The sequence below is a fragment of the Theropithecus gelada genome, chromosome 1 (assembly GCF_003255815.1).
Source record: "Theropithecus gelada isolate Dixy chromosome 1, Tgel_1.0, whole genome shotgun sequence".
Classification (NCBI taxonomy): domain Eukaryota; kingdom Metazoa; phylum Chordata; class Mammalia; order Primates; family Cercopithecidae; genus Theropithecus; species Theropithecus gelada.
In genome coordinates, this window is record NC_037668.1 from 60,639,609 (window position 1) to 60,661,358 (window position 21,750).

Consider the following 21,750-nt stretch of genomic DNA (forward strand, 5'->3'; position numbering starts at 1 on the left):
AATGCAACACCATCAGCCACACAGAGCTGTAGTCTGAGAGAGCTGCCTGTGCCTCAAGAGCCTGCATACACACCCTCCCCTGGCCACCTTTTCCAGAACCAGGAGACAGTCGTGGAGGACAGGGGATGGGAACCAGCTCCTTTCCCCCAACATAACTCGCCCCTCCGGCCTTTCTGGAATATGGGTGATTCTAGGAGCTATGCAAATCCAGCACATTGGAGCTTGAGTACCAACAATAAGGAAACAACAGAGGATGACAAAATAGAAAAAGGTCTTCTTACCTGTGGCAGGTCCTTCACTGTAACACAGCAAACCTACTCGAGTTTCTCCTTTTGTTTAGATCCATGGCTCATAGCCTTTTCTGTATCACGAGTGTCTTTGAGATCATTTCCTCTCTCCCCAGCAAAGTGTCAAAGCAATTGGTACAGTGGTAAGAGGTTGGGATGTGGAGCCAGACTTGGGCTCATGCTCTGGTTCTGCCATTATCAGATGTCTGAACCTCAAAGTCCACAGACATAAAGATAATAGCAGTACTTACCTCCATGGGGTTATTGAGAAGAATAAATGAGATAATGTATGCAGAACCTCCCACACAGTTAAGCATTTAATACGTTAGACTATTATTAATTATGAAAACACATAAAGAATTCTGCATATAATTTCAGAGGTTTGATTTCTAGGCGATCCTTACCCTGGTTCCAGATGGTCAGTAAGACAACTTTCATCAATGCCTACATTTTCCCTCTGAATTCCATCTGTGTTTACCAAGCATCTGCTGTGTCCTGGGCAGTCCAACCCACATGAGTATCTTGGTCACTAGTGTCATCAGCACCTTTGAGGGGTGGGGATCATTCCCATTCTACTGATGAGGTGAGATAACTTGCCCAAGTTCGCATGGTGAAGTTGCTGTTGAAATCTGTCTTCTGACTCGCTCTGTCTTCATCTGAGGAAAGACTTGTGAGGCTTCTGAAGAGGCTGCTTTCCATCCTGCTGTGTTCTATCAGTGACACTTTGTGCACACAGGAGATCCTAAGACACATACCCTAGGCCCTTAGAGCCGGCAGTGACTTCTTTAAAATCAGTTCTGGCAGTGCTGAGTGTCCATGGAAAAGAGCTCTTATTCAGAGCAGCCCTTCCTGTCTGCAGAGCTATGCAAGTAATTAAATCACTTCAGCAACAAGGTCAAGGGGACAGATAAGTGTTAGAGACTGTGTTTCAGTCCTGACTGCCTCTTATGCATGACCTCAGGAATGCCACTTCACCTCTCTGAGTCTGGTTTCCTCACCTATAAAAGTGAAGGACAGTTCTGACTCCACAGGGTGCTGTGTGAGGGTTACCTGAAGTCGAGGGTTACATGAAGCCTTTGCATAGTACCTGGCATAACGTCAGTCTTCTGGGAGTGGTAGGACTAGTCTGCATTCTTGGTTTGCAGATTGGAAGAGGAAACCCAGGCCCAAAGAAGCAAACAAACAATAGCTCACCCAGTCTTCTCTGTTTATTCTTCTCACTACACCATGCTGCTTCGCAGGCTGGTTTGACAAACATTTCCCCGCTATTGGATGCATGATGACCGACGGAGGAAAGAAAATTTTCATAGGGCATTTAAAAAGCTCAGGGAACAAACAGATCAGTGCAAATCAGTAAGGTTGACACCTGAAAATGACTCTGCAGAGGTGAGGAAGTGGAGCAGAAGAAGGAGGGGCTGGTTCAGGGAACAGGATTTAATATGTCAGTGAAGATCCTGCCTCTCTCTGTAACAAGATGCCTAAAGAAGAATAGTGGTGCTTCCAGCCAGCTCCCTCTTGTTTTGGGAACAACAGTCATTTCTCAGAAAACTCACTTGCAAAGGCAGCCCTTCCAAAAGCATAAGAGCTTTAGTTTGGACAAATGATTTAAGCTCACTTTTGCTGGAGAGGAAATGAATTTAAACTAGGACACACAGAGAAGCAACAAAGAGTGCTAAAGAAGCAACTGAAAAGGTAGTCAAAGATCTGGCTTAGGGATTAGAAGCACTGGCTTTCTAGACTATGGACAAGTGCCCGTTCAACAATTATCCAGTCTGGCAGGAAGCAGGTATTTTTCTGTGTATATCTGGATCCAACTAACATTTATCCATTGTCTGTTGCGTGCCAGGTACTGAGCAAAAACCTTCTTCCTATAAATTTCATTTAATGCCATTAAGGCCAAGAAGGTGGCATAACCAACTTCCTTTTTCAGCTGAGGAAACAGGAGCAGAATGAATAACTAACTGGCTGGGATTTGTCCTAGGTCCCCTAAACTCCAAGCACAGTGCTAGCTCCACTAGACCAAGCTGCCTTGTCTCTGGGCTCAAGAAAAGCCTGCATAGGAGCTGAAGGTCCAGAGGTTGCAAGCTTATCTTATGTGCACATACTTGGACCTCCCTACCACACAGCTGTCAGTGACCATAAGAAAGGGCTTCTTTTCCTTCCAAGCCAGGTCCAGAATTCAGTATCATTTTTCTAGCTTAGATTATCTTAAAAAATGCCACAACAGGGGATACAAATTTTAACATTTTATTGATTTAGGGGCCAAACAAGGCAGCATTTGATCAGTTAAGAAAGGCACCTCATTGAAAATAATACATCACAGTGCTGTTGAGTGATCCCAGTCACAGGATTTGATAATGGAAAGGACAATCTTTGGATGACATAGCTTAGGACACTTGCTCATTTATTTAAAAGAGTCCCTTCACACACTGCAGATAAAAGAAGGCAAGAGCATAGGATTGTGGCATGTGCTGTGTAGCTGTGAGAGGTTACTCATGAGAGTAGGTAGCCTAGTAAATCAGTGGTAAGTCAGGGGAAGGGAATCAGCCTCCCTTTCCATTCCCTTCCCCCTCCCCTTGATTCCAGTATGCTTGATTTGTTGAGCCACCATCCCTATGAATACACCTTACATCTCTTTCAAATGTGGAGACGGTTTTTTGATCTTACAGTGTGTGGAACCAGGGTCAGTAATCAAAGCCTCCCTGTTGCAAGCTATAGACACACAGGACAACAATTTGATTTCCTGTACTCTTGGTCTGGAACCCATGGGGTTCTGAGATAAAAGCTGAGGTCTTAGTGCACTGGCTTTAAAAAATATTTTCACCAGTCCAGAGTAAATGAAAACCCGATTCCTTAGAAATAATACTGTATCTCTCTATTTCTACCCCCACCCTCCAAGCATGGTATTTTTTAAAAATTAATTTTTCCCTTACACTTTAAAAACTCCCACCTATGTATAAAAGAAACTGCCACACTACAATAACACTGCTGTTGTTCTAACTATTCCTTTGAGCCCCTCACCAGCCCTCCCTCACCATCCTCGCCCTGACCACCCTTCCCTTCTGCCCAGCACCTAAGAGCAGGGATCACGCCGCAGGGTGATGAGCAGTGGTGTAGTCTCGCCTGGCCTTCTGATACTAGGCTGAAATAGAGAGGAAACAAGAGAGAACAAAATGGGTTTTTAAAAACCAAGTACATATCAAAGGAGGCTGGCATGTAAGCCCCAGCAACCAAATGCATTAAACACTGGACATTTCTCTGACAGGTAAAAGCAGAACCTGCTGAGGCTAAGACTCTGGAATTAAACAAAGCAAAAACAGAATTCTAACCATTCTGAGAAGGGTATATGCATTCCCTATGAATCTTCTAGTTCTCATGGGCAGCCCAAATATTACTTGCACATGTTGTATGCACACATGAATCTATGTGGATGGATGACAAATATTTGGGCAAGGATCATGCATATTCAATTAGCAAACATTCAGGGACCTCAACTTTGAGGCCAAGTGCTTACAATTGTCCCTAGTTCAAGGGGAGCTGATTCCAAGATTCATGATGCCACTGTCACCCAGAGAAGGATCCCAGGCCAGGCACACATCGCTGACAGTTTTTGTTTCACTCCTCTTCCTTGCCCATTCCCAGAAGTCATGTGCTTCCCAGAAACACACAAAGCCAGACTGAGTTTCCATTAAGAGTGGGTGGAGTTAGTTTAGAGCCAGGAAGACAAGGCAGGACAGAGGCAGCAGACATTCACTTGGACCAGGCAAAGAGGGAAGCAAGGTGGCCACGTACTCATGCCCAGTTGCCATGTGGACGGCAGATAAGACCTCTGGTAGTCTCACAGATGGCAGGAGAGCTCAGGTCAGAAGGAGGCTGGGCACTTTAGAGCCCACTAAATCGAGTCAGCAGCAGATTATGCTGAGGCAGGCGACATTATTTACTGGATCTGCCACTGACTTTCTAATGGTTTTTCCAAAGGCTGCTGTTTTTGTGGTCCTTCATAGTAGTCTGTTACTTCATCTGTTTGCCACAAATCAAACCGGAGACCAAAAGACATAGCAGGGAACTTAGAAAATGCTCAATAGTTGGGAAGCTAAGGTTATGAATAAAAGCTGGTTACTGTCACAGGTGGTCTTATTTCCGGGTGATCTTTTCTTGGGGAAGTCCATGGCTATAGCCATCATAAAATTAGGGGTGAAGGGTTGGATCTAGAAGGCAGAGGGTTTGGGCTTAAAAAGAACATATCTGATTTCAGTTTTATGTCCTGGAGAGAGACTGGGTTTGAGTAAATACTGATCAAAATAAATCCAAGAATAGATCACACACTGTTTTGTCGACACTTGGAAACAGAGGCAAACATTAAAAATAAAAGCAAATAAACCTACCCTGGTCTCTCTTTGGGGAAGTAGATTTGACTGCTCTCAGATGCTCAGCCTCCATGTTCAGAAGACAATCTGAATTCAAAAGGACCTTTCACCTGGTTTAATTCTCTGGCAACAGTTCAGTTTTCAAACCCAATTCCCAAATAATCGCTACTTTTCAGCATCATGATGCAGATCACAAAAACATTCTAATTTGGCCTGGCTCTTTTTATGACGTCTCCCAGTAATTTCTATAACCTGCAACGTAAGCGCCTTTTTCCTTCCACCTAAGGGGAAAAAAATTAATGATCCCTGTTCACATGTTGACTCATGTGGGTTTTCATTATGGGTTAGAAAACAAATGGAATTCTCTGTCCATAATGTACCATCAGGAACTGAGACCCTGCCTGACTTCACATGATCCTGGACTTCTAATCAGCTGCTGGAAATGGAAGAAATACTATGAGGTTTTGGAATTGTGGCCCCTGGAAGATTACCTGGGTTAGTTTATTTTGGTCAAAAAATAAAATCAAAAGTATGGTTAAAGTAAACAGCTGGGCCGGATGTGATGGCTCACATCTGTGATCCTGGCACTTTGGGAGGCCAAGGTGGGTGGATTGCTTAAGCCCAGGAGTTCAAGACCAGCCTTGGCAACTTGGCAAAACCCTGTCTCTGCAAAAAGTACAAAAATTAGCCAGGTGTTATGGTGTGCACCTGTAGTCCCAGCTGCTCAGGAGGCTGAGGCGGGAGAATTGCTTGAGCCCCAGGAGGCAGAGGTTGCTGTGAACCAAGATCACGCCACTGCACTCCAGCCTGGGTGGCAGAGTGAAACCCTGTCTCAAAACAACAACAAAAAAGAAGTAAACAGCTGGTAAAGCAACCTAGCCTAAAACTTAGAAAGTAGGAGAGTGAACACATATGTACACACACACACACAACACACATACACACAGATGAGATGAGAGTAGCACACACGCCAAAGATAAATCAAGCAAGTGCTTTTTTAATCAATACATCAAATGATATTTTTGCTAGCCTGAGGAAGCTTCTCTTTGCCTGTCCTATCATTCCCACCCATTCCCTCACAGAGATAGGAAGAAATTCCTTCTTGGACCCAACATTAGATAAACATAACCAAGTCTTTACATGTGGCTTTGGAGAAGGCTGCTAGGATGCTTGCGAACACGACATCAGGGGTCTGGGATGCATCGATAGCAGAGTGGATCCCCCGTTTCCTGTAGTACTCTATGAGCGGGGTGGTTTGAGTGTGGTAAGCTTGCAGGCGGATTTTCAAGGCCTTCTCATTATCATCTGATCGACGAATCAAGGGTTCCCCAGTGATCTAAGAATAGGAAGATGGCAATGAAAGGCTGGGACTGTTAGCAAGGTTTTCTTATTCCATGCCAGATGCAGATTTGAGATGGGACCATTCTGCCCAGGATGCTGTCTGTTCCCAAAGCCCATCAGAAGCAAAGACAGGCAATCCAGACCCTCTCCAATGAAGAACCTGCTACTCCCAGGAGCAGAGCAGCTGGTGAACAGAAGTCAGAGAGTTTGTCAGAAACACCAACTGTGAGGAATGGGGCTCATGAGGGGAAGATAGGCAATGACTTTCTCATCTTTGTGCTCAGGTGATCCAGCTTCCAAGATAAACACTTCTAGGGTCAAAAGTAAGGAAGTCAAAGGCCCCTAAGACCAGGAGAATACATCAAAATCAAAGATACATTAGCAGTTGTAATCTTAGTTGCTTAAATATTTAGCATATGTACTAGAGTGTCACCCATCAACATTTTAAAAGTGGCAAGTAAAATGAGAAAGAACTTTGAATGGCAGAATTAGCAGCTTTGCAAAATGTGACTATGTTGCCATAACGGTTCTGGAACCTGTATTTATAGAACCTGGATGACCTAATGAACTTGTTTCATAGGACGAAGGTAAACCCAGGAAATTCTTACTGTTGTCTGCATGCTTTAAAACAGACCATATAGACTCTTTATGGCAAATGGTGCAGTGACCATGTATGAAACCCCAGGACACAGTACAGCCGCAGTAACTATAAAAAGAGAATATTTTTCTGGAGAACTGGTCATCAAACTTCTCTTCAGTGCCACACTCTTCCCACTCTCCAATTCTAGGCTTTTAAGAAACGTTCTCCTGATTAGCTGATCACTTAGGTGGCCATGATGCCAGAAAGGGGCTGCTCTTGACAGAAGACAGGTACAATCTGGGCACTGCAAAAAGCTGGCACCACTGGTAGCAACCTTGAGGCCAAGCAATAAACCACCTAAGGAGACACTGAACAGATCTGACACAGGCCATGATTTACTTGATAGTGTTATTTTTCATGACTAAGTTAGCAATAATGGTAGAAATAAAAGGAAGATGGAACGAATAAAGGAAAAAGAAAACAGTGAAGAAAGGAGAAGGAAAGAAAAGGAAATTTTTTGTCTGAGTTTACATACGTCATCTTTCATGGGCTCTTTTGGAGGGTTGAACTCCTCATGGTAGGAACGGCCACTCTTGGGGTGAATCAGCCTGAAAGACAGCAAATGAATATGAGTTAGGTTAACTGATAGTACGCGCCTGCACTCCACTCTAGGGGGCTCTGGAATGACAAGCAGAGACAGGGACCCTGGATGCAAGGACCCAGCACCCAACAGAAAATCCAGCTAAATAACTGGGCTTTCAGGAGAGCTTATGCCAGTGGCAGAGTATATTTTCTATTTTGACCGAACATTATCATGAGTATCTGGTTGAAGAGCAAACGGGCTGGCATAACTACCTAATTCAGGACTTGAGAGAAGGAACTCTGGTGCTGGTCTCACACAGCCATCTATTCTATTCACCCATTTACTCGACAAACATTAATAAGTATCCCATTCAAGCCTTAAGCTGAATTCAGAGGCTACAAAGCAATGAGTAATGATCCCTGTTCACAAGTAGTGCTTAGTGGGAGAGACAAATGTGGAAATAAATAACAAACGTGATAATCCTTTAACAGATTTGTACAAAGTGCTATGGGGGACAGAGGACAAATAAATGAACTCTATTTCCTAACCTAGTTTGGTTACAAAACCAGGAAGGTACTACCAGGAAAAATAATTCCCATGGATGCAAACACTGCCAGATAATGCAACACATCTTTTCGATCACACAAATAAAAGATAGGCTAACCCTGATGACTTGAATTTTGGTTGGTACTTGAGACCAATCCCATTTTGAGAACTTGGAGAGTGGGGTTTCTTTCATTTACCAAAAGTGGTATTTGTGAATGGCAAAAGAACAGTGTGTGGGAGTCGTATTTATTGCAGCCTGGCTGCTATGTGCCTGGCTGCTAACCCTAACTCAGGGTTAGCAATATTCAAGTCATCAGGAAAAATGACTTATTAAACAAGTTACGGAATATAGAGTTCAATAAAAGGCATTTATTTGGCACTGAATGTACAGCAGGTAGCTGCATCTCTGCTGAGTCCTCACAGGCAACAAGCCCATGTTCCTGACTGGGAATGGCCACACCACAGGAGCCTAGCAACCTAAGGAAAGGAGGCAGGTCAAGCTCTGCTCAGCAGCCAGGCCTTGCTTCAGTTCTGTGGTTTTTCAATTCTCTGCCAACCAAGTGTTTGTTTGCTTATTTAACTAATGGTTGCTCTTCTCATGAAGGTCTATTAGACTAGAGCTCCCTAATATTTTTCACCATTTGGCAGGCATAGCAATATTTGGGCTGGGCCCAGCAGCTTATGCCTGTGATGCCAACACTTTGGGAGGCCAAGGGGGGCAGATCACCTGAGGTCAGGAGTTTGAGACCAGTCTGACCAACATGGTGAAACTCCGTTTCTACTAAAAATATGAAAAATTTAGCAGGGTGGCAGGCACCTGTAATCCCAGCTACTTGGGACGCTGAGGCAGGAGGATCGCTTGAACCTGGGGGTGGAGGTGGCAGTGAACCGAGATCACACCATTGCACTCCAGCCTGAGTGACAGAGCAAGACTTTGTTTCAAAAAAATAAAATAAATAAATAAATAATCTATTCAATTCTATTTAGGTTATTGAAGTAGCACCTCTGTAAAATGTGCTTTCTTTTATGTTAACCACAGCATATTTTGGGGGACAAGATGGTCCATTTATGGCATAAAGTGGCACTGGATTATGGGCAGGAGGGAGGTGACAGTAGAGAAAATAAGCTATACAGTCATCCCTTGGTATCCACGGGGGGATTGTTCCAGGAGCCCCCTCTGTGGATACCAAAATCCACAGATGCTCAAGTCCCTGATATAAAATGGTACAGCATTTCCATATAACCTATGCATATCCTCCTGTGTACTTTATTTATTTTATTTCTATTTTATTTTTGAGACAGACTCTCACTCTGTCACCCAGGCTGGAGTACAGTGGTGTGGTCTCTGCTCACTGCAAGTTTCGCCTCCCGGGTTCACGCCATTCTCCTGCCTCAGCCTCCCAAGTAGCTGGGACTACAGGCGCCCACCACCAAGCCTGGTTAATTTTTTGTATATTTAGTAGAGACAGGGTTTCACCATATTAGCCAGGCTGGTCTCAAACTCCTGACCTCGTGATCTACCCACCTCGGCCTACGAAAGTGTTAGGATTACAGGCGTGAGCCACCACGCCCAGTCTAATTTTTTTATTTTTTGTAGAGATGAGGTCTCATCATGTTGCCCACGCTGGTTGTCCTGCATACTTTAAATCATCTCTAGATTATTTATACCTAATACAATGTAAATTCCATGTAAATAATTGCTATACTGCATTTTAAAACTTGTATTATTTTTTATTTTCTTCAGCTTTCCCACGTTATATTTATTGGTGGTTATGTTCTGAATTTTTTTTTTTTTGAGACGGAATCTCACTCTGTCGCCCAGGCTGGAGTGCAATGGCGCCATCTCAGCTCACTGCAAGCTCCACCTCCCAGGTTCATTCCATTCTCCTGCCTCAGCCTCCTGAGTAGCTGGGACTACAGGCACCTGCCACCACGCCCACCTAATTTTTTGTATTTTTAGTAGCGACAGGGTTTCACCGTGTTAGCCAGGATGGTCTCGATCTCCTGACCTCGTGATCCACCCGCCTTGGCCTCCCAAAGTGCTGGGATTACAGGTGTGAGCCACCGCACCCAGTCTGGTTCTGAATATTTTTAATTCACAAATGCTTGAATCCATGGATATGGAAGGCCAACTGGACAATGGAGAAAAGGTGCCTGTGACTGCAGTCATGTACTGTGAGGTTGCACTTTCCAGTATTTGAGTGCCTGGAAGGATTCCTCTGACGCATTCATTCAGAAATGGCATCCACTGGGAGACCCACGGAGAGGAGAGAGCAGGCTGCTAGGCTCAGCAGCAGCAACTTTGGGAAGGGCTAGGGGCATGAGATGTGGACCAGGATATTTTTTTACCTTCTAGAGAGCACAGGGCACATAGCAGCCAGGCTGCAACAAATATGACTCCCATACAGTGCTCTTTTGCCATTCACAAATACCACTTTTGGTAAATGAAAGAAACCCCACTCTCCAAGTTCTCAAAATGGGATTGGTCTCAAGTACCAACCAAAATAGCTCCATGGGCCACTGAGTCTGGCTCGGCGGTACCATCAGGGCTGGGAATCTACAATCACTGCTACTGTGAGTATAATACTTTATTTTTATTTTTTTTGAGATAGAGTTTTGCTCTGTCACCCAGGCTGGAGTCCAATGGCCTAATCACGGCTCAGTGCAGCCTCGACCTTCCTAGCTCAAGCAGTCCTCCCACCTCAGCCTCCCAAGTAGTTGGGACCACCAACACAGGTGCATACCACCACACTTGGCTAACTTTTTTTTGCTTTATAGTAGAGACGAGGTCTTGCTATGTTGCTCAAGCTGGTCTCAAATTCCTGGCCTCAAGTAATCCTCCTGTTTAGGCCCCCCCCAAATGCTGTGATCACGGGCATGAACCACTGTGCCCAACATTCAGTGTGACACTTTAAACACCTGTTTTCTCATCCACAAAATTGGGATGGTAACAGGTATTAAGATAATACCAGAGAGCCAACTGGTAGGATAATTAGGATATGAGAGAGACAATATAGAATAAGTTTAAAAACAAAAAACAAAAACAAAAACAAAAAAACAACCACCAACTATTCATATTCAAGAAACAGAACAATGACTCAAAATTACTAGAAGTGAGGTCAGAACTAATTCAGAAAATTGTTACAATGGGGTCCGTATCATCTCAGACTTGAAAAAGATCCTGTGTGAGGTCTGGGGTTCATTCCCCAGCATCTCCAAACAGCTAACATCTGTGTCCAACCTGGGCAACAGAGTGAGACTCTGTCTCAAAACAAACAAACAACAACAACAACAAAAACAAAAATCAAAAAACAAAAACAAGATCTGTATTAAACTGACTAATTCCTGCCTCATTTTCTTCTAACCATCAACATGTTTGACTAGGAGGCAGAAAGCAGGCTTCCAGGGCTAACCCTGCCACTCATCTGCTGGGTAAACTTGGAAAAACACCTTCAGCAGTGACATGCTCTGTGAGGAAGGAGGTCCTTCTCTCCATGAGGGAGGAAGTTACAGTAACTACCTACTTCCAAATGGAGGGACTGAGTCTTCTCTCTTTTACCCTTTACAGCAACCCTGCTGTTTGTTCTTCAGAATTTCTCTGTTCTCTCCCACCCAACCTCAGTTAGAAACCTCCATCACATCATGTGGATCATAAACAGGCTCCTAGATGGTATCCCTATCTGTTTATCCTTGCCCTAATTTACCTTGTACACCAGGACCAAGCTAATGTTCTTAGAATACTGTTTTTGCCACAACACCCAGTGGTTCGAGAATATCTCATGAGTCCTGAACTCCATCAAGTCTACCCTCTTTGGTTTGGCAGATCTCCCCAGTAAAGCTCTTCTCAACAGCATTCCTTCTACCATCCTGCCCCCAAGGCCACTGGGCAGACAAATCTGCTACTAGCCTCAGCGAAAGCCTAACCCATACTCATTCTGCCTTCTACTCCCTTCTGGGAAAGTCTCACTGAAATACTCTTCATCCAGGAAGAGTTTGATGTTATCTCTATCCCAGGCAGCCTTTCCTCCCTGTCCCCAGGCTTTCTTCTTGGACTTCCTACTACACTGAACAGCCAAAGTTTCATACACGACTCTCTGAGGTCAGAGATGGGCATCACTATATGGTTATCCTAGAGCCTCTTGTGGTCCTCTGCTCCCAGGGTCTAGTACTGTGCTATGCAGGAAGCAGGTACACAGGAAGCTGGGCCCATAGAATCAAAGGTCCCCAGTGTCACCTGGTTCTGCTAATATGTGCTTGGTGCCTCAGAGACCCCAGGCCTAGTGATGTCTTTACTGTTAACCCTACTGCTTCTTGACTTACATCAACTTTGTCTACTGTGTGCCCAGTAGGGATACAAAGAAACAGAAGTTCCTGCATTAAAGGAGCCTATGGAATAGCCAGAGACATGTAACCTGGACATTTGAAAAGAAAATGAATACAAAGTAGAGCCCACTGTATTTCATATTGCTTTCCAGGATAATAGTGCTAACCTTGTACTGTCTATTCACATGTTTGTCTCTGTCCTTGAAGTTGTGGACCACAAACACATGGAAAAGACATTCAACCTCATTAGGAAATCAAAGTAATAACGTCTGAAATAAGAAAACATTTTTTCCCTAATCCAAAAATTTACATGCATTATGATGGCCATAGTATCATTTTAACAGTGGCTAACTGGAAGAAACACAAATATACAACAATAAGGAAATTAACAATGTTTTGCCTACTGTGAAATATCACACAGCAATTAAAAGTAATGGTCATGGATGCCTGGTTTAAGATGGTGGGCTGACCACTTTCCTGAGACACCATTAAAATGACAAAGACATAAAAAAGCTACAGCCCATGATAAAGAGGGGAATGGAGGGTCCATTTGCAGTTGAAAGCTTCTGACATACTTATGGAAGACACAAAGCAGACTGCAGTGATTAGTGAAATAGGGTAAAGAAAACCGTAGCCTAAAGCAGTGTTGGTCTGTCAGAACAAACGAATCCAGAAGCAGAGGCATTTCTGTGTTCAATGCTATTATAGAGAAACAAACATGTTAAAACACACACACACACACACACACAAAGTGGCTGTACTATAAGCAAATTCTTCCTCCATTTTCTAAACTTTGTACAGATGGTTATATGATTTTTATAATTAATAAAAAGCCAGCAAAGTATGGCAACTCCAGCTGAAATCAGATTTAAGGAGCACTAAAATGGAGGAGATACACATGTAAAGAAATTAACATTTCTTAAGCACCTAATATAGGCAAGGCTTTGAACTATGCATTTCATATTACCTAACACGTGCAATAGCTCCTCAAAGCAGGTGTTATCAACCCCCTTCTACAGATGAGGAAACATCCTCAGACAGGTTGAGATATGTGCCTAGGGTCACAGTTAAAAAGTGACAAGAGGGGGGGTGCAGTGGTTCACGTCTGTAATCCCAGCACTTTGGGAGGCCAAGGCGGGTGGATCTCTTAAGGTCAGAAGTTTTGAGACCAGCATGGCCAACATGGTGAAGCCCTGTCTCTACTAAAAATACAAAAATTAGTCGGGCATGGTGGCGCATGCCTGTAGTCCCAGTTACTTGGGAGGCTGAGACAGGAGAATTACTTGAACTCGGGAGGCAGAGGTTGCAGTGAGCCAAGATTGTGCCGCTGCACTCCAGCCTGGGTGACAGAGTGAGAGTCTGTCTCAAAAAAAAGACTAAAAAAAAAAAGGCGACAAGAGCTGGGAGCAGTGGCTCACGCTTGTAATCCTAGCACTTTGGGAGGCCGAGACAGGCGGATCACTTGAGGTCAGTTCAAAACCAGCCAGGCCAACATGGTGAAACTCTGTCTCTACTAAAAATACAAAAAAATTAGCCAGCCCTGGTGGCAGACACCTGTAATCCCAGCTACTTGGGAGGTTGAGGTAGGAGAATTGCTTGAACCCAGGAGGCGGAGGTTGCAGTGAGCTGAGATAGCGCCACTGCACTCCAGCCTGGGAGACAGAGTGAGACTCCGTCTAAAAAAAAAAAAATGACAAGAATGAGATGCTGTTTGACTTCAAATCCCTTGCTCTTCTTTCCATATCCCAATCCCATCTCACCACTTCAGTGGATGTCACCAAATAAAATCAATCCGTGTTGAAATGGATATGGCACTAAGCTTCATGGCTGGGATTAAGCACGAGCAATTCTCAGAGTTTGACAAAGCTCTGAGAAGCATGAAAAGGGACCCTCAAGGGACAAATACCTTCCTGTGATTCTTCGGATCAGCAGAGAGTCTGGGATGCTGAATTCAATCACAGAATCAAGCTTCTCTTTCCGCTTCTCCATGAGGTCATCGAGCTGTAAAAGAATGTGTGGCCCACCTAAGTTACCAGAGCTTGGTCAGACCCATCTCCTTCAAAGGAATTAAGAGAAAACAAAGGGCAAGAGTGTGCTCTCATACAGAAGTAATATAAAAACTAAGCTACCCACCATTTCTGCCTGCCTCACAGTCCGAGGGAAGCCATCCAGAAGAAAACCATTTTTGCACAAGGGAGTCTCCAAATTCTTCTCAATGAGTTCCACTACCATTTCATCACTCACCTGGAAGTTAGGAACAAAATAGCCTTGGGTTTAAATCCATTACCTAGGTGACTGACATTAGCCCAACTCCATAGCCAAAAGTTTGTGTATATAACCTTATTACTAAACAGCAAGTTTTCTTGAACCCAAGGAAGCAAAAATAAGAGCAAATGTGAAATGGCTCCATTTGGAAGATCCAGTTTCACAATTTTATCTCTGTGGTTGCCAAATGCACATTCTCATCTCTTGAAATTCCCCTGTATCCCAAAAAATCTGGGTGAGGGAAGACAGATTCCATTACTTGTTACCTCACCAGGAGAGCTTTGTATCTCAGGTCCTGAAGGCCCCTCCTGCCACTAGAGTCCAGAGTCCAAACTGTCAGATAACAGTTCATCAGCAATCAGTGATCCTCAAGGCACAAGAAATGTGAGGACAAATGGCTGAGAGACCACCTGAGAGAGTGCCAGGAGAGAATGGGGTTGACCAAAACACAGGCATCAGCTTTCCCTGTTTCACAGCTGTCATTAGGCTAACAGTAACGTGACTGATGTGTGTACTTGGTTACACATCTGGGCCATCCTGGACATGAGGAAAAATAGAAGTTCACTGAATTGGCAAGAGTGGGTCAGAACCAAGGAACTAAGGAGCCAAGCCAACACTCTTCCCTCTTTTTTTTTGAGACAGTCTCATTCTGTTGCCCAGGCTGGAGTACAGTGGAACAATCTCCCCTCACTGCAACCTCTGCCTTCCAGGTTCAGATGATTCACGTGCCTCAGCCTCCCAAGCAGCAGGGACTACAGGTGCGCAGGACCATGCCCAGCTAATTTTTTGTATTTTTAATAGAGACGGGGTTTCATCATGTTGGCCAGGCTGGTCTCGAACTCCTGACCTCAAGTGATCTGCCTGCCTCAGTCTCCCAAAGTGTTAGGATTACAGGAGTGAGCCACTGCATCCAGCCCAAAGCCAACACACTTCTGAGTCTCTCTAAAACCCCAATGAGGACCTCTTCCAGTTTTTAGAAACTGGTTTTTCTTTTCTTTTTTTTTGAGACGGAGTCTCGCTCTGTTGCCCAGGCTGGAATGCAGTGGCGTGATCTTGGCTCACTGCAACCTCCGCCTCCAGGGTTCACTCCATTCTCCTGCCTCAGCCTCCCGAGTAGCTGGGACTACAGGCGCCTGCCACCACGCCCGGCTAATATTTTTGTATTTTTAGTAGAGACGGTGTTTCACCATGTTAGCCAGGATGGTCTTGATCTCCTGACCTCGTGATCCACCCGCCTCGGCCTCCCAAAGTGCTGGGATTACAGGCGTGAGCCACTGCGCCCGGCAGAAACTAGTTTTTCTCTTGGGCTGTTATAGAAAGAAAGGTCTCCAGCCTGTAGTGAAACCTGCCCATCTTGGCAGCTAATGGTCTTATTTATTGGTGCTAACTGTGAACTTGGGGACAAAGTACATGCTCTGCAACTAAGTGAAGGTTGGAAATAAGCAATTTCATTGCCACGTCTCAATTTTTTCTTAGTACAGAGTCTTCTGTCAAGACTCAAAGTCCAAAATATCTAGCTTTCTGGTTTGACTCAGAGATTCAGTTACATGAAGGGAAAACTAGAGAAATGGGCAGGCAGGTGGGCAGGCAGAGGTATCATTTGATACGGCTACAGAATCTCAAAGCCTAACAGAAGGTAACTTGAGAATTAAAGCAAAGCCCAGTTCCTTCCCCAACTAACATTCTAAGATAAAAAAAAGACCAGAAGACCAAGCACAAAATGACATCTGAAGGTGATTCTCAGAGGCCAAGTTCCAGAATAACTCAGTTATAATTAATCTAGAGATCTTCTTTGATTAGTGCCAGAAAATAATAGATTGTATTTGTCCAATCAGGTCCACTGGCCTAAAGAAAGAGAAAATGTGGCTGGGCATGGCAGCTCACACCTGTAATCCCAGCACTTTGAGAGGCTGGGGCAGGAGGACTGCTCCCGGGTTAAGCTCAGTTTAAAACCAGTGTGGGCAACACAGTGAGACCCCGTCTCTACAACAATAACAAAAAGTAGCAGGGCATGGTGATGTGTGCCTGTAGTTCTAGCTACTCATCAGGCCGAAGTGGGAGGATCACTTGAGCCCAGGAGGTCGAGGTTGTAGTGAGCCATGATTGCGCCACTGCATACCAGCCTGGGTCTCAGGAAAAAAAAGAGAGAAAATGCAATTATAGTCCCCAAATAGAAAGGATTACCTTTGTCACAACTGCGAAGTAATTGCTTTGGTACAGAAACAGAACACAGAGCCACAAAGCAGGTTAAAAAAACACTTCTGTGACTTCCTAAATCCTCTCTTGAATACATCTCTGAGTTCTGGCCTAGGATAGCAGTTTCATTTCTGGCTCTAAAATTTGGGTATATAACAAAATACATCAGCACAGAAAAACTTCAAGAATACTATGAATGAGTGCCATAAATTCAGAACAAACAAAGTAACTTGCGCTCTAAAAAGTCTTGTAAGGCCAAGCGCGGTGGCTCACGCCTGTAATCCCAGCACTTTGGGAGGCCAGGGCAGGTGGATCACCTGAGGTTAGGAGTTTGAGACCAGCCTGGCCAACTTGGTGAAACCCCGTCTCTACTAAAAATACAAAAATATTAGTCGGGTGTGGTGGCGGGCACCTGTAGTCCCAGCTACTCAGGAGGCTGAGGCAGGAGAATGGAGTGAACGCGGGAGGCAGATGTTGCAGTGAGCCAAGATGGCGCCACTGCACTCCAGCCTGGGTGACAGAGTGAGATTTTGTCTCAAAAAAAAATAAACAAATAAAATTCCTATAATCTGCCACTTTGTTAAAACACCCTCTAGCACATGGTTGTCCAAGAGAATTTTGCTTGATGATGGAAAGTTCTGTACCAGTGAAGGCTGGTAAATACTTGAAATATGGCTAGTGCAACTGAGGAATTGATTTTTACATTAATTAAATTTAAATTAATCTAAATAGCCACCTGTGGTTGGTGGCTACCATATTGGACAGTGCAGATCTAGATTCTGAGGAATATCAACACTCATTGGTACCACCAAACCTACCAGTTTCCCAGCATCCATAGTTGCCTTCAGCTTTTTTCCTAGCTCTGAGCCAGAAGCCACCATGGCCCTCAGCATGTCCCCAGTAGCCAAATGGCAGACACAGAAGTTTTCAGCCAATCTGGGTGCCTATGGAGAGGAAGACAAAAAACAAGATTCAGTTACATTACAGGCTGTGGAGTCAGACTACCTAGGTGTGAACCTGGCCCTGCAACTTACTGGCTATGTAAACTTGGGCAAATGCCTACTTCCTTACCTGTAATGGGGATAAAAGCACCTTATGTTACAATCTAACGTACAATGATTATAGGGTTATGGTAAGAATTATATGAAATAATATATGTAAAGCACTTGAAACAGTACAACTAGCACACAGGAAGCAGTCATAAATATTAGCTATTATCGCTATTTCCACTCAACACACTAGTGACAAGTAAGTTTCAGTTTCCCTATTATAAGTGGGAAGACTTGCCAGGCACGGTGGCTCACACCTGTAACCCTAGCACTTTGGGAGGCTGAGGTGGGCGGATCACGAGGTCAGAAGTTCGAGACCAGCCTGACCAACATGGTGAAACCCCGTCTCTACTAAAAATACACAAATTAGCTGGGTGTGGTGGCGTGTGCCTGGAATTATAGCTACTCAGGAGGCTGAGGTAGGAGAATTATTTGAATCCGGAAGGCAGAGGTTGCAGTGAACCGAGATTGCACCACTGCACTCCAGCTCTAGCCTGGGCGACAGTAAGACTCCGTCTCAAGGAAAAGAAAGAAAAAAAAAAAGGGCAGGGGGGTTGGCACTGTGGCTCACGCCTGTAATTCCAGCACTTTGGGAGGCCAAGGCAGGTGGATCACTTGAGGTCGGGAGTTCAAGACCAGACTGGCCAAGATGGTAAAACCCCATCTCTACTAAAAATACAAAAGTAGCCAGGCGCAGTGGCAGGCGCCTGTAATCCCAGCTACTTGGGAGGCTGAGGCAGGAGAATAGGTTGAACCTGGGTGGCAGAGGTTGCAGTGAGGCAATATTGCACTACTGCACTCCAGCCTGGGTGACAGAGTGAGACTCCATCTTAAAAAAAAACACACAAAAAACAGGAAGAATAAAAATAGTACCAACACTTCACATGGTTGCTGTGAGGTTTAAATGAGGTCATGTATATAATGTACTCGGCACACTGCCTGGCACATTAACATGTGCTGAATAAACATTTGCAAAGGGATGAATGTGTAACTGCCATGTACTACAGTTACTGGGTCAGGGAGGCAACTACGAGCTGTTTGCCCCCAGGCAGAACTGAGTTTTCCCCCTTCCCTGTCACTAAGCAGCTGTATTATCTTGGCCACCTCACTTTTCAGTTTCCTTAACTGTTTAAAATGAAGGCAAGGCCGGGTGTGGTGGCTCATGCCTGTGATCCCAGCACTTTGGGAGGCCGAGACGGGCGGATCACGAGGTCAGGAGATCGAGACCATCCTGGCTAACACGGTGAAACCCCATCTCTACTAAAAATACAAAAAATTAGCCGGGTGTGGTGGTGGGCACCTGTAGTCCCAGCTACTCGGGAGGCTGAGGCAGGAGAATGGCATGAACCCAGGAGGTGGAGCTTGCAGTGAGCCAAGATTGTGCCACTGCACTCCAGCCTGGGCAACAGAGCAAGACTCCGTCTCAAAAAAAAAATAAATAAATAAAATAAAAAATAAAAAATAAAATGAAGGCAAAAAAGGCTCCATCTCATAAGGTAGCTGTGAGGATTAGCTGAGATATATACAAGGAGTACTTGGCATATAATAAGCACTTACATACTAGTTTTAGGAGGCATTATAGCATTTTGGTCCAGAGCATAGGCTTGAGAGTTAAACTACCTGGTTTTCAGACTCCACGTCCACTAACCATTACGTAAAATTGACTTAAGAAGTCACTTCACCTTTCTAAGTTTCAAATTTCCTCTAAGTAAAATGGAGATGGTAATAGTATCTATATCACTGGGTTGATGAGACTATATAGAATTCAGTATTTGCAGGCCCTGGCACATAGTAAGCACTCAGTGGGCACTGGCTGTTACCATAACCCCTGTCCTAATCCTACATTCATTCATACAGAAAGAAAACATTTACTAATGCCTTTTCCAAGAACCCTGTTGGGAGCCTGGGAAACAGATGAATAAAAGGCATAGACTATGTTCTTAAAGAGCTTATATTTGGTGAACTATATATGAGAATGCAGAATTAGAACAGGGAGAGACCCTAGACAGCTCAACACTGGCTTTGCAGTGGGGAAAACAAGAATGCAGAATTCACAAGGAATAAAATCAGTTCAAGGAGCTCAATCTTAGCTTTTTCTGTCCAATTGTTTTATAAACTAAGTAGGTTTAGATCCCAATTCAAACAAATCAGTTCACTGGGAGTTTTCTTTTCTTTCTTTCTTTTTTTTTTTTTGAGACAGTTTCACTCTATCGCCCAGGCTGGAGTGCAGTGGCACGATCACGGCTCACTGCAGCCACAAACTCCCTGGGCTCAGGTGATTCTCCTGCCTCAGCCTCCCAGTAGCTGGGATTGCAGGCACACGCCACATGCCTGACTAATTTTTATACAATTGGGAGTTTTCTTAGGTGCATGCTTAGGTGCACACAATAAAAGGTACATAGATAGGGTTGGTTTCTGATTCACGGACTGATTCAGTTAAAGTAAAGAAATGACTTCGTAGCAAAATGGAATCTAGAGAGAAGGCATTAAAAACTCTGTACTTTGGGTCAGGCGTGGTGGCTCATGCCTGTAATCCCAGCACTTTGGGAGGCCAAGGTGGGCGGATCACCTGAGGTCAGGAGTTCGAGACTAGCCTGGCCAACATGGTGAAATCCCATCTCTATTAAAAATACAAAAATCAGCTGGGCTTCCTGGCATGTACCTGTAATCCTAGCTACTTGGGAGGCCGAGGCAGGAGAACTGCTTGCACCCAGGAGGTAGAGGTTGCAGTGAGCCGAGATAAAGCCCGGGCGAAGAAGCAAGACTACGTCTCAAAAAAAAAACCAAAAAAAACCCAAAAAAACCAAAACAACACCAAAATTCTGTACTTTGCAAAACCAGTGAATGTCAGGAGCCCTGACAATGAAAAACCAGGCTGGCACTGTGGCCATATATCCAGAGAGTGCTTTCTGCCAATCTTTCTCATTGCTGTTGAAATTAACCTGGGTAAACAATTTGGAGGTCAGGCTTGCTCAAGTGGAAAGGCTGACCAAAACACCAGAGAAGAGCTGTCAGCACAGAACCTGTTCTATTTTTGTCACTCCCAAACTGCAGGACTCTTATGCACTGTTCCAGGTGATTGGATTCTACAGCTGGATGAAAGAACACACACCAATAGGGAAGAAAACTAATTCCTGGCTGGGCACAGTGGCTCACGCCTGTAATCCCAGCACTTTGGGAGGCTGAGGCAGGTGGATCACCTGAGGTCAGGAGTTCAAGACCAGCCTGGCCAAGATGGTGAAACCCCGTCTCTACTAAAAATACAAAAATTAGCCGAGTGTGGTGGTGGGCACTTGTAATCCCAGCTACTCAGGAGGCCGTGGCAGCGAACTGCTTGAACCCGTGAGATGGAGGTTGCAGTGAGTCGAGATCATGCCATTGTACTCCAGCCTGGGTGACAGAGCGAGACTCCGTCTCAAAAAAAAAAAAAAAAAAGAAAAGAAAACTAATTCTTTCATTTCCTGCTTGTTGCCTGGGAGTCAGTGTGGTAGGCTGTAAAGAGCATGTATGGGTTTCAAAGTCAGACAGATATTTATACTTGATTCCTAGCTAAGGCACTCAGTAGCTGTGTGATCTTGGGCTCAGTACTTAACTTCTCAGAGTGTCAGTTTCCTCATCAGTTGAATGGGGATAATGACTATTTCACAGGGTTTTTATGAGGATAAATGAAATAAAGTACCAAAAACATCAGACATGCAGTAGGTATTCAATAAATAAACGGCTCCTTTCCATAGTCTTTCTTCTTTGCATTACTCTTTATTTACAGACTACAGAAACTTAATGAAATAACTTTATTATAGTGCCCTCACACTTCAAACTTATGCTTTAGAGCAGCCATTCACAGATTCTAAATCACTGGAGGAATGTTGTTAAAATGCAGATTCCGGCCGGGCACACTGGCTCACACCTGTAATCCCAGCACTCTGGGATGCCAAAGCAGGCAGATCATCTGAGGTTGGGAGTTCAAGACCAGCATGACCAACATGGAGAAACCCCGTCTCTACTAAAAATACAAAATTAGCCGGGCGTGGTGGCACATTCCTGTAATCCCAGTTACTAGGGAGGCTGAGGCAGAACTGCTCGAACCCAGGAGGCGGAGGTTGTGGTGAGCTGAGATTGAGATCGGGTCATTGCACTCCAGCCTGGGCAACAAAAGTGAAACTCCGTCTTAAAAAAAAAAAAAAAAAAAAGGCCGGGCGCGGTGGCTCAAGCC

At 44.5% G+C, this 21,750-nt stretch overlaps 1 protein-coding gene across 12 annotated transcripts in view; it reads right to left on the reverse strand.

Annotated features, from left to right (window-relative positions):
• Window positions 1–597: 597 nt before the first annotated feature.
• The window catches only part of AK2 (adenylate kinase 2), a 30,023-nt gene continuing 8,870 nt past the window's right edge, over window positions 598–21,750 (reverse strand). For 2 of the 12 annotated variants that reach the window (XM_025385545.1, XM_025385612.1), the window contains 6 exons: window positions 17,307–17,432; window positions 14,161–14,271; window positions 13,934–14,028; window positions 7,111–7,183; window positions 5,795–5,990; window positions 598–3,429 (listed from right to left, as the gene is read on the reverse strand). In XM_025385545.1, coding sequence (XP_025241330.1) covers window positions 3,425–3,429; window positions 5,795–5,990; window positions 7,111–7,183; window positions 13,934–14,028; window positions 14,161–14,271; window positions 17,307–17,432 — 606 coding nt within the window. In that variant the 3' untranslated portion in view covers window positions 598–3,424. Of the gene's footprint in view, window positions 5,991–7,110; window positions 7,184–13,933; window positions 14,029–14,160; window positions 14,272–17,306; window positions 17,433–21,750 lie in introns of all 12 variants that reach the window. The other 10 variants (XM_025385536.1, XM_025385595.1, XM_025385554.1 and 7 more) reach the window with 9 other exon arrangements.